General features: G+C 31.6%; 1 protein-coding gene and 1 long non-coding RNA gene across 2 annotated transcripts; one reads left to right on the top strand and one right to left on the bottom strand.

Annotated features, from left to right (window-relative positions):
- The first annotated feature begins 6,311 nt into the window (after nt 1-6,311).
- On the top strand, nt 6,312-11,186 carry LOC141460949 (uncharacterized). The gene is made up of 5 exons (XM_074141477.1): nt 6,312-7,711; nt 9,590-9,703; nt 9,780-9,947; nt 10,564-10,676; nt 10,759-11,186. The coding sequence occupies exons 1-5, from the start codon at nt 7,569-7,571 to the stop codon at nt 10,791-10,793; spliced, it is 573 nt and encodes a 190-aa protein (XP_073997578.1). The 5' UTR covers nt 6,312-7,568; the 3' UTR covers nt 10,794-11,186.
- On the bottom strand, nt 8,606-12,697 carry LOC141460960 (uncharacterized). The gene is made up of 2 exons (XR_012462449.1): nt 12,103-12,697; nt 8,606-9,132 (listed from the first exon to the last, which is right to left on the bottom strand). It is a non-coding gene; the product is annotated as an uncharacterized lncRNA (long non-coding RNA).
- Nucleotides 12,698-12,813: the final 116 nt, after the last annotated feature.

A 12,813-nucleotide genomic window follows, 5' to 3' on the forward strand; every position in this document is an offset into this window, starting at 1 on the left:
CGTAATCGCCGTTCTCGTAAATTGAACAGCAACTGGATTCGACCCCGGGATCTCCGCGTAAGAATCCAGTATACGCTAACCACAAAGCTAATTCCTTCCCTCAGACTCATTATTAAAATTAAATACCCCCAATCATCGCATTGGTATACAGAACAAGGCCTGTCAATCTAAGAGTAATAGACAAATATTATATTAAAAGGTAGTTGATTTGCCTACAAATTGGCTGATAAACATCTGTTTTACTTATAGTAGAGTTATGTGAAAATGTGTTCGATTACGCCAAAACTGATACAACTAACTAACTAGCTCAAGTGGCCAGTTTTTCTATTTTCTAATGTTACCGCCTAAACTAGTGACGTATTCCCCCGCTTCATTAATGTCTTAGAAGCTTGGTGCTTCGAGACTTCACACTAGTGATGGGCAGAACGAGTCCGTCTTTGGACTCGTTGGATTTGAATCAGTTCCAGGGTTGGAATCGATTCCAACAACTCGTTCACCGATTCCGGTCTCTGTACTTACCCTATGCATTAGTAAAAATGTCACGCAATTCATTAAAAAATATCATTAAATGTTAGCTTTCCCAGTTAATAACAAAACTATATTTCTTTAACACACATTGAGTACTATCCCTAATTTCCAATTGCACTGATAAATATAAAATTAACAACGTAACACAAAAATTAACATAAAAATAGACTAGTCAATTATAAAAATTAAAGCAATGATGTTTAGTCATTATCTAGCTTGACCACTGGAAGACTGGAGTTAACGTGCTTCAAGAGGATCCAAGGTAGAGAAACGGAAATGGGTAGGAAATTATTCCCATAAAAAAAATTCTAACCCTTCAAGCAAAATGATAATTACTCATAAATAAAGAAATATTTATTTACTAGGACTTGTATATCAAGCTTTAAAAATATTATCTTATTATCTTACGAAAAGAAAAAGCTGTGTGCTTAATCTTTAACATAGCGCTGGACACTCTTATTCTTATCTTCATTGGGTAAGTTTAACCGTGTACATGACCGTGAGACAGTCAAAGTAACACTGAGCCAAAATTTAGTATTACCTAATTGGTTTACTTACTGCAGTATCCCTCCCACTCTATCACCAATTTCACAAACATTCATCGATTGGAAATAATTTTTAGTTAAATATTCGTTTTATTTGAATACAAAAAACATTATAACGCTTTCTTAAGATGATTTTAATTTTTAAAATTTGTTTTTGTCCATTACTCTTAAATAATACGAAGAATTTCAAATAAAATATAATATACAAACACAATGATCTAGTATGCAGGTGGAGTCAGTCCTCGTTACCATAGCAATGGAACCGTTAAACAACTCCGGTTCCAGCTCCAGCAATTTCTATTGGCTAGATTCAGTGAACGAAAAAATGGAACGAGTCCGGTTTCAAAAGGATTTAAATCACTCCGGATTCGACTCCACCAACTCCAGTGGATTTAACCAATGAAAATGCTAGAGCTGGGCCGGAGTCGTTTAACGGTTCCGTTGTCATGGTAACTACGACTGACTCCACCTGCACACTAGATCATTCTGTGTTTGTATATTATATTTTATTTGAAATTCTTCGTATTTTATAAGAGTAATGGACAAAAACAAATTTTAAAAATTCAAATCATCTTAAGAAAGCGTTATAATGTTTTTTGTATTCCAATGAAACGAATATTTAACTAAAAAATATTTTCAATCGATGAATGTTTGTGAAATAGGTGATAGAGTGGGAGGGATACTACACTAAGTAAACCAGTTAGGTAATACTAAATTTTGGCCCAGTTTTACTTTGACCGTCTAGCTGACATGTACACGTTCAAGCTTACGCCAATGAAGATGAGAGTAAGAGTGTCCAGCGCTAAGTTTAAGATTAAGCACACAGCTTTTTCTTTTTGTAAAACAATAAGATAATATTTTAAAAGCTTGATATTCAATTCTTAGTTAATAAATATTATGAGTAATTATAATTTTGAAGGGTTAGAATTTTTATGGAATAATTTCCTACCCATTTCCGTTTCTCTACCTTGAATACTCTTGAAGTAAGTTAACTCCAGTCTTCTAGTGGTCAAGCTAGATAATGACAAAACTGCATTGCTTTAATTTATATTTGACTAGCCTATTTTTGTGTTAATATTTGTATTACGTTGTTAATTTTATATTTAACAGAGCAATTGGAAATTAGGGATAGTACTCAATGTGTGTTAAAGAAATATAGTTTTGTTATAACTGGGAAAGCTAACATTTAATGATATAATAATATAATAAATTGCGTGACATTTGTTCTTATGTTTAATCGTTCCAAACCTTCTGCTGCCTCATTTTCATTTTTATTTGCCTAAATTTTTTGGGGCGGGGCGGAATCACTTTTTTTAAAAATAGGGATTTGAATCAACTCGTTCCACCATCGGACTCGTTCCAATGGAACGAGTCCGCTCAAATAGCCCATCACTACTTCACACTAGTGATGGGCAGAACGAGTCCGTCTTTGGACTCGTTGGATTTGAATCAGTTCCAGGGTTGGAATCGATTCCAACAACTCGTTCACCGATTCCGGTCTCTGTACTTACCCTATGCATTAGTAAAAATGTCACGCAATTTATTAAAAAATATCATTAAATGTTAGCTTTCCCAGTTAATAACAAAACTATATTTCTTTAACACACATTGAGTACTATCCCTAATTTCCAATTGCACTGATAAATATAAAATTAACAACGTAACACAAAAATTAACATAAAAATAGACTAGTCAATTATAAAAATTAAAGCAATGCTGTTTAGTCATTATCTAGCTTGACCACTGGAAGACTGGAGTTAACGTGCTTCAAGAGGATCCAAGGTAGAGAAACGGAAATGGGTAGGAAATTATTCCCATAAAAAAAATTCTAACCCTTCAAGCAAAATGATAATTACTCATAAATAAATATTTATTTACTAGGACTTGTATATCAAGCTTTAAAAATATTATCTTACGAAAAGAAAAAGCTGTGTGCTTAATCTTTAACATAGCGCTGGACACTCTTATTCTTATCTTCATTGGGTAAGTTTAACCGTGTACATGACCGTGAGACAGTCAAAGTAACACTGAGCCAAAATTTAGTATTACCTAATTGGTTTACTTACTGCAGTATCCCTCCCACTCTATCACCAATTTCACAAACATTCATCGATTGGAAATCATTTTTAGTTAAATATTCGTTTTATTTGAATACAAAAAACATTATAACGCTTTCTTAAGATGATTTTAATTTTTAAAATTTGTTTTTGTCCATTACTCTTATATAATACGAAGAATTTCAAATAAAATATAATATACAAACACAATGATCTAGTATGCAGGTGGAGTCAGTCCTCGTTACCATAGCAATGGAACCGTTAAACAACTCCGGTTCCAGCTCCAGCAATTTCTATTGGCTAGATTCAGTGAACGAAAAAATGGAACGAGTCCGGTTTCAAAAGGATTTAAATCACTCCGGATTCGACTCCACCAACTCCAGTGGATTTAACCAATGAAAATGCTAGAGCTGGGCCGGAGTCGTTTAACGGTTCCGTTGTCATGGTAACTACGACTGACTCCACCTGAACACTAGATCATTCTGTGTTTGTATATTATATTTTATTTGAAATTCTTCGTATTTTATAAGAGTAATGGACAAAAACAAATTTTAAAAATTCAAATCATCTTAAGAAAGCGTTATAATGTTTTTTGTATTCCAATGAAACGAATATTTAACTAAAAAATATTTTCAATCGATGAATGTTTGTGAAATAGGTGATAGAGTGGGAGGGATACTACACTAAGTAAACCAGTTAGGTAATACTAAATTTTGGCCCAGTTTTACTTTGACCGTCTAGCTGACATGTACACGTTCAAGCTTACGCCAATGAAGATGAGAGTAAGAGTGTCCAGCGCTAAGTTTAAGATTAAGCACACAGCTTTTTCTTTTTGTAAAACAATAAGATAATATTTTAAAAGCTTGATATTCAATTCTTAGTTAATAAATATTATGAGTAATTATAATTTTGAAGGGTTAGAATTTTTATGGAATAATTTCCTACCCATTTCCGTTTCTCTACCTTGAATACTCTTGAAGTAAGTTAACTCCAGTCTTCTAGTGGTCAAGCTAGATAATGACAAAACTGCATTGCTTTAATTTATATTTGACTAGCCTATTTTTGTGTTAATATTTGTATTACGTTGTTAATTTTATATTTATCAGAGCAATTGGAAATTAGGGATAGTACTCAATGTGTGTTAAAGAAATATAGTTTTGTTATTAACTGGGAAAGCTAACATTTAATGATATAATAATATAATAAATTGCGTGACATTTGTTCTTATGTTTAATCGTTCCAAACCTTCTGCTGCCTCATTTTCATTTTTATTTGCCTAAATTTTTTGGGGCGGGGCGGAATCACTTTTTTTAAAAATAGGGATTTGAATCAACTCGTTCCACCATCGGACTCGTTCCAATGGAACGAGTCCGCTCAAATAGCCCATCACTACTTCACACTAGTGATGGGCAGAACGAGTCCGTCTTTGGACTCGTTGGATTTGAATCAGTTCCAGGGTTGGAATCGATTCCAACAACTCGTTCACCGATTCCGGTCTCTGTACTTACCCTATGCATTAGTAACATTGTCACGCAATTTATTAAAAAATATCATTAAATGTTAGCTTTCCCAGTTAATAACAAAACTATATTTCTTTAACACACATTGAGTACTATCCCTAATTTCCAATTGCACTGATAAATATAAAATTAACAACGTAACACAAAAATTAACATAAAAATAGACTAGTCAATTATAAAAATTAAAGCAATGCTGTTTAGTCATTATCTAGCTTGACCACTGGAAGACTGGAGTTAATGTGCTTCAAGAGGATCCAAGATAGAGAAACGGAAATGGGTAGGAAATTATTCCCATAAAAAAAAATCTAACCCTTCAAGCAAAATGATAATTACTCATAAATAAAGAAATATTTATTTACTAGGACTTGTATATCAAGCTTTAAAAATATTATCTCATTATCTTACGAAAAGAAAAAGCTGTGTGCTTAATCTTTAACATAGCGCTGGACACTCTTATTCTTATCTTCATTGGGTAAGTTTAACCGTGTACATGACCGTGAGACAGTCAAAGTAACACTGAGCCAAAATTTAGTATTACCTAATTGGTTTACTTACTGCAGTATCCCTCCCACTCTATCACCAATTTCACAAACATTCATCGATTGGAAATCATTTTTAGTTAAATATTCGTTTTATTTGAATACAAAAAACATTATAACGCTTTCTTAAGATGATTTTAATTTTTAAAATTTGTTTTTGTCCATTACTCTTATAAAATACGAAGAATTTCAAATAAAATATAATATACAAACACAATGATCTAGTGTGCAGGTGGAGTCAGTCCTCGTTACCATAGCAATGGAACCGTTAAACAACTCCGGTTCCAGCTCCAGCAATTTCTATTGGCTAGATTCAGTGAACCAAAAAATGGAACGAGTCCGGTTTCAAAAGGATTTAAATCACTCCGGATTCGACTCCACCAACTCCAGTGGATTTAACCAATGAAAATGCTAGAGCTGGGCCGGAGTCGTTTAACGGTTCCGTTGTCATGGTAACTACGACTGACTCCACCTGCACACTAGATCATTCTGTGTTTGTATATTATATTTTATTTGAAATTCTTCGTTTTTTATAAGAGTAATGGACAAAAACAAATTTTAAAAATTCAAATCATCTTAAGAAAGCGTTATAATGTTTTTTGTATTCCAATGAAACGAATATTTAACTAAAAAATATTTTTAATCGATGAATGTTTGTGAAATAGGTGATAGAGTGGGAGGGATACTACACTAAGTAAACCAGTTAGGTAATACTAAATTTTGGCCCAGTTTTACTTTGACCGTCTAGCTGACATGTACACGTTCAAACTTACGCCAATGAAGATGAGAGTAAGTGTCCAGCGCTAAGTTTAAGATTAAGCACACAGCTTTTTCTTTTTGTAAAACAATAAGATAATATTTTAAAAGCTTGATATTCAATTCTTAGTAAATAAATATTATGAGTAATTATAATTTTGAAGGGTTAGAATTTTTATGGAATAATTTCCTACCCATTTCCGTTTCTCTACCTTGAATACTCTTGAAGTAAGTTAACTCCAGTCTTCTAGTGGTCAAGCTAGATAATGACAAAACTGCATTGCTTTAATTTATATTTGACTAGCCTATTTTTGTGTTAATATTTGTATTACGTTGTTAATTTTATATTTATCAGAGCAATTGGAAATTAGGGATAGTACTCAATGTGTGTTAAAGAAATATAGTTTTGTTATTAACTGGGAAAGCTAACATTTAATGATATAATAATATAATAAATTGCGTGACATTTGTTCTTATGTTTAATCGTTCCAAACCTTCTGCTGCCTCATTTTCATTTTTATTTGCCTAAATTTTTTGGGGCGGGGCGGAATCACTTTTTTTAAAAATAGGGATTTGAATCAACTCGTTCCACCATCGGACTCGTTCCAATGGAACGAGTCCGCTCAAATAGCCCATCACTACTTCACACACACCTTCACAGAGCCAGCATAAGCGTAAATAGTTTTCAAAGGCTTTCAATTAATTACGTTTATTTTATAGTTTAAGTAGATTGTTGCCTTAATTATTGTGTAAACATATCCTCAGAAATAATCTCATTGAAATTAATTTGGTGTACCCTAAATTAAAGGATTTTTTAAAATACTAAGTAATGCATTTACTTCTCGAACCAAACACCCGAAATAATTTCTGAGTTAATTTTCCTTTTTATTTCCTAACAAGGAACAAACATTATTTTTTGGAAGACTTTTCCTTCTAATTTTTATAAAAATTTCCCTCGCAAAAGTGATCATTTGCTTCTCTAACAGTGCGGTTTCGGTAGGGTTACAAAAAGGTTATATCTTGTTTGTTATACTGGTTGTAGGTTGTAGTTAATTATAAAACGTAAAAGTTGTGATGAGGTTTGTGGATTTTCAGATATTCCTAGAATCTGATGAGAAGCCAAGCAAAAGTCAATCAAGCAGTGTACTAGCAAAACTAACGACTTTATTGATTACTAATTTGAGTGAATCATAAATTCTTTTCTTTCAGAGTAAACTCCAAGATTTTTGATATTAAAATTAATTTTTAGAAGATCTCACAGTTATCTTTTTATTGCATAAAATACAGCTTATAACTTGTAACCTCAGTTGTGTAAATACTGTTCATTATGCTTCATTTTAAATATGATTATAAGTGAGATAATAAGAACGTTACAATAAATTAGTTTTTGCTGATCGGATATCTGAAACTTTAAATGAATTGGACAAAGTGTAATTTGTACTTTTAATATAATATACGCAACTGCAAAGCCGAAATGACCATTTTTTTTTTATTAATAAATTGATTATTGATTAAAAAAAAATATGCTTACAATATCAATAATCCTGGAATCCGATCGTAATTTGATTACAAAAAAATTGCGTGTTTAATTGTTTAGGGCCTGTTTTGTATACAATTTTAGTTATGGACAATTTAGAAAAAGCTCTTATCAATTTTTTTGATTACTTACCACAGCATGTCAATAAGTGGAATCAGAGCGTTCAAGAGGGGCTTCCTTTTTTGAAAGCATTTAAAAACCAAACCTACCAGTACAGATTTATTAAAAGGTAGTTCAAAAAAAGATTTTACGTAATTACTATTATTTTAATTAGTTATTTAATTATATTATTTCCTAGATAATATCTGTAGGACGAATAGAAATTTTTTACGTGTATATTATTCAAACTGATTTCGATATGAGTCAGATTTCAAATTAATTGAAAACAATGTAGTGGAATGTTTTGATTTCGATTACTTTTGTATAATTTCTAGCAAAAATATTCATTCAAACTCCTAAGTAGAATTTTTTTGTGAATATTCAACCCGACATTCTCTTTAAGACAATTTCTTAAAACTCAAAATTTGAGTTTAAACGTTGCTTGTCATCAGGTAATACATTACACTGAAAAAATGTACATTTATAGCGTTTACGATACCATAGCTCCCCTAGAACAGCTACGATTATGTTTTCTGTTTAAATGTTCAAACCAAGTTTAGGTCTCGAAAAGATCTGAAGTTTCGAATTTGATAATAACTCTAAAAATTATATTTTAGACTAATTTATTTGAAACTAGTTTATTGTGCAACTAAAATTACAATTAACAATTATTAACTGAATATACACAAAAGTTCTATCAGTTCATTTATTACTTTATAATGCTGCTATTATTTATGACTGTATTCATTGGGTCACTTACTTTTGAATACTGGTAGACTTTTTTTAAAATTTTTGAATCGTCACTTCTATTTATACATTTGTTAGAATGCTATAGACTATGTAAGAGTAATCCCCCAAACTATCCTCTAGGGTCAATTAGAGAGCTTAAGAGCTGTTTGCCTTTATATGCACTAATACTACTATATCCTAGGTATCCTTATACACTCCTGTACATTGTTTACCATACATAGCTTTATTCTTACAGAACGTTATATCCTAGTTTCGAATCTTTTTCGAAAATCGCAAGAAAATTAAAGTCTATTCATTATACACTTTCAATCGCCGTATCTTTCAAACTTTTGAATTTTTATTACGTATTGAGTTCTAAATATTTACATTAAGTTGATAAGAAGTTCGTCTGCTTCATTTCAATTTGCATTTCTGACGTCCCCATTCGTCTGTTTCGGCAATTTTTCATTTTTGATTACGCTGATCACATAAATTCTGATAGTAAATTTCGACTTTCACATAGACCAATTAAAACAAAAAACACTCTTTTCTGGACAAGATGTTCTGAAAGGTGAATTTACGATGAAATCTTAAATTCGGAAGTTAGTACGAAAACACGCCATACTGTTTTGTAGTGCCGTACAAATAAGAAGTAGGGTACATCGCTCTATTAATTGGTACAAGATATCCCTCAATTGTTCAATATTAGATTACTGAAACCACGTGCCCTCTTGATTTTGTTCTTTGTTTTGTTAATCCGTACATAAAAGTGTACCATAACTACCATAAATAAAGCAAAATGTAAAAATTGAAACAGAAAATCTGAAAATTAATGAGATTTGAATTACAAATATGAAGTGCTGGCGATGACATATACATTGCTCGTCGAAACGGCTAGTTGAAGTTTCTATGTAATAAATACAAAAGAAATAAAGAGACAAAAAAAAATTTTCAGTGCATTGCCGGCCTCCGGACAGTGTTCTCTCGTTACAGACAAAACTGTCCATCACCGGACAGTGAGCTGTAAAGAGAAAATCTAAGGGTCAGCAGCTGAATTCGTACCCGGGACCTCCGCGTGGGAGTCCAGTATGCTAACCGCATAGCTAATCCCTTCCCTTAATATGTATAATCCCTTAATAATATTGTCTGTGACGAAGGAACATTGCCCGAAGGCCGGCAGTGTTCTGAAAAAAGAACCTAGCAATGGCCTCAGATGTTAACGCTCCTTAAATTAAAAAGAAAATAGTCCTGTTTTATTTTATTTTATGTTTGTTTGCAGAAAAAAATGGAGCGATGAAATGTTATTAAAAAAGTTTCCAGATTTTGAAAGGAAACTGCTTGAGAAGATAATTGTGGGTATCGAACAGGAAATGTTACAGTTTCGTAATTTTCAGTGAGTTCTTTTTCCTTTTTTCGTTATTTTTGAAATTAATGGTTATATTGTTTACTAATTATTATTTGTTTAACAGAAATGTTTTGGCTACTTTAAATCGAGAATTATTTCGAAAACATGATGTTGTGAGTAAATGTGTGAAAAATGAGCTGGTTTTACAGTTTTCTTGTAAAGGGACAGTGGTACCTCCAATCTGGCAATTAATAGAATTTGCAGAAAATTCAAAAAGTTATTACGCTGCATTGTATCCTTTTTTAAAAAATGGAAAAAATACCTCTTTAACAATTGATAAGGCATAAACTAGTATTAGAGAATTAAAACAAAAACATTATTACTGCTTGTTGTGACATTAAGTTTACTTGGATGTTTGCAAAGCTATTTATTCCAAAAGCTATAAAATAACGAAAATGAATGATAAAAAGAGGTTTCGGATCCATTGTCAGTTTTGAAAACAGTTCTTAACAAGGACAGATTTTCATATTTGATAAAAATGTTTACATTTATATAAGACATAAGGCTAGACATAACAGAACAAAACATTTCACTGTAAACATTTATCTTAGGTTTCTTTCTTTATCGTTTAAAATTTTTGACCTAAGCCAAGGAAATCAAAACTGGTATTTTATGTTGGGAAACGTTAATCAAACAAATTTATTATATACACGCTAACATTTGTAATCCTGAGGTCAAAAAAAGACGTGACTAAAACAAAATATAGATTATTGAAAAAATGTAAAACCTCTACATTTTTTGTTTATTTATGAAATGTGTTTTCATTTTTAATTTAAATCCCACCTAGGGATAAATTTTAAGTTTTCAGGAAAATATTTTCTGTTCTTCTCGTTTTCACAAAGTATCAGGTATTTTCAGCTTGAAGTAGCATTGTGTAGTCTGAAATATGGAGATGAATCAACAGTAGCTGAAGTAGAGAATACGATTTTAAATATTTCCAAAACCAACAACGAAATGAAAGGTAGTTTTTTTACCTAAAAAAGTTGTTGTGTAAAAATATCTTATGTTTATTTAGTTTGTAAGCATCTTTTTTATTGTTCCAGATATTCTAGCCATCACTGCCTTTTGTCGAGAATAACTTGACATACTGTGAAATATGTATAATTCCTACAATTTTTTTGAAGCAATGACAACTGATTCTCTTTAAAAAAACAAGGAGAATGTATTTTTTAAATTTATTTTTATGTTTTCGTCTTCGGAGATTTGGCATTTTGAGTTTTGCTACTGTTCAATTCTCCTAACGATGTTGCAGTCATAGATAAATTATGTAACATATTATGCTGTGCTGTATCATTAGAATTAAAAGAAAATCAGTCTTTACCTACGTTAAGCGTTTAGTAGATGTACACAATGTAAATATATTTAATGCAGTACGGTTATAAGACGACAAAATTGTCTATAACTAAGCACCAAATTTGTAAGAATAATGATTATTTTTACTGTTACGACAATAAATTATATTTAAAGTAGATTTTTAATTTTAATTCTTGGAAAGATTTAAGGGTTTATTAGTTGTGTAAACCATTTATGATTATTTCCTTTTTCATTATCTTACTTCCATTTCATTAAGATATTAACGAACTTTCAACTTCCGTATAATCCGTGTTCGAAGAAAGTCGGAATGAGGATGAATTGAACGATTTTTGGTTTGTTTTCATATATCAATTTTCAATGGCCTAATGAAATACAGAACACAAAATTCACTACTTTTTTTTTTGTAAGGCGAGTCAACTTCTAAGGTTACAAGCGCCCAGATCTTTTCAGTGCATTGCCGGCTTCTCTCTTGTTACAGACAAAACTGGCCATCACCGCGAAGTGAGCTTTAAGAAGCTTCTGCGAAGAAAAAAATCGAATGGCCAGCAGCTGGATGCGAACTGGGATCTCCTCGTTGGAATACAGCAAATGCAAATTTTTTATTCTGAGTTACAATTTGCATTTGTGTGTGTGATTAAATCCGTTTTCGGGTAATCTCAGTCATAAAGTTTAGTTGAGAACACTCATCGATTTGCCTATGCGTTTATCATGCGCTCGAGAAAGATTAACTGGGAACCATCTACTGTTCTGCTCGAATAGTACTTGAATGACACCAGCAGATGCTCAACGATACAAGCCTGAAGAATTGAAACTTTTAACTTCCCAAGCATCTATCGCCATACATATATTTATGTCACTGCATCGTATTCTGCATACACTCCAGGTAACAGATACTTGAATCCTGCTGGCACCTTTGCTTACTTTATCTCTTAATACTGAGGTAATATTTAATTACATCGCTATTACCGATCAAGTATTTGCAGAAGGAAGGCTCAGTCGGACGATAATGGAAGGAAATAATTATCTGTATATTATCAGAGGTTACTTAATAATTATTATTAATATAAACGTACGGAAAGGTAAAATCGAATTGTAGAAGTCCATTTCTTCGAGCAGTTTTAATAAGTAATATTTCTAATGTTAGAATTAAATGGATACGTTTTTTTACTTTTTCTTCAAGTTAGAAGTTTGCTCCTTCAGGCCTTAATTCAGGGAAGCGTATGAAAATCCTTCAACAGGAAAACCAAATTTTACTGAGTGGTTTTTTGTTCACTTTTTGGTGATTTGCTAGAAAATAAGTGAGGTGCGATTTTCTTTTAACTTGTACACCATATGCATTCGTGTTATAGTACAATTTATAACAATTTTTAGGATAGTAATAGTAGGGCAGTTCTAGGAGACGCGATAGTTTCACATTTTCTCTGAAGTACTGTACTATGTCACAATTTTTTTTAAATATACATTGGTATATTTCTATGTAACAATGAACACACAATAATGAATTCCATTTGGATATTACTGGGGAAAAAGTTGGGAATCCAGGCAAAAAATTAATGTAAAAAAATGTGAAAAAGATATCATAAGTAGGAAGTAATTCGTAAGTGTTCCAGTTTCATTTTCTCTTACATTAAATATTTACCAAATTCATAAATTTATCATCCCTAATTTTAAAAGTTTGTTTAACAATCACGATTATACGATAGATATATATTTAACTTAAGTGCCTTTTAAAATACACTACAGTTTTTATTTTTATACTACACCACATCGTGTGGGTATAATTT

The sequence above is a fragment of the Rhodnius prolixus genome, unplaced genomic scaffold (genome assembly GCF_049639745.1).
Source record: "Rhodnius prolixus isolate KJV_2025 unplaced genomic scaffold, Rpr scaffold_1, whole genome shotgun sequence".
In the NCBI taxonomy this organism is placed as follows: domain Eukaryota; kingdom Metazoa; phylum Arthropoda; class Insecta; order Hemiptera; family Reduviidae; genus Rhodnius; species Rhodnius prolixus.

Excerpts from the sequence above, each read along its gene's own strand:
- LOC141460949 (XM_074141477.1), top strand. The coding sequence starts at position 7,569 with ATGGACAATTTAGAAAAAGCTCTTATCAATTTTTTTGATTACTTACCA. Across the intron at positions 9,704-9,779 it reads TTACAGTTTCGTAATTTTCA|AAATGTTTTGGCTACTTTAA; the intron begins GTGAGTTCTTTT and ends TTTGTTTAACAG. Across the intron at positions 9,948-10,563 it reads AAAAGTTATTACGCTGCATT|GTATTTTCAGCTTGAAGTAG; the intron begins GTATCCTTTTTT and ends ACAAAGTATCAG.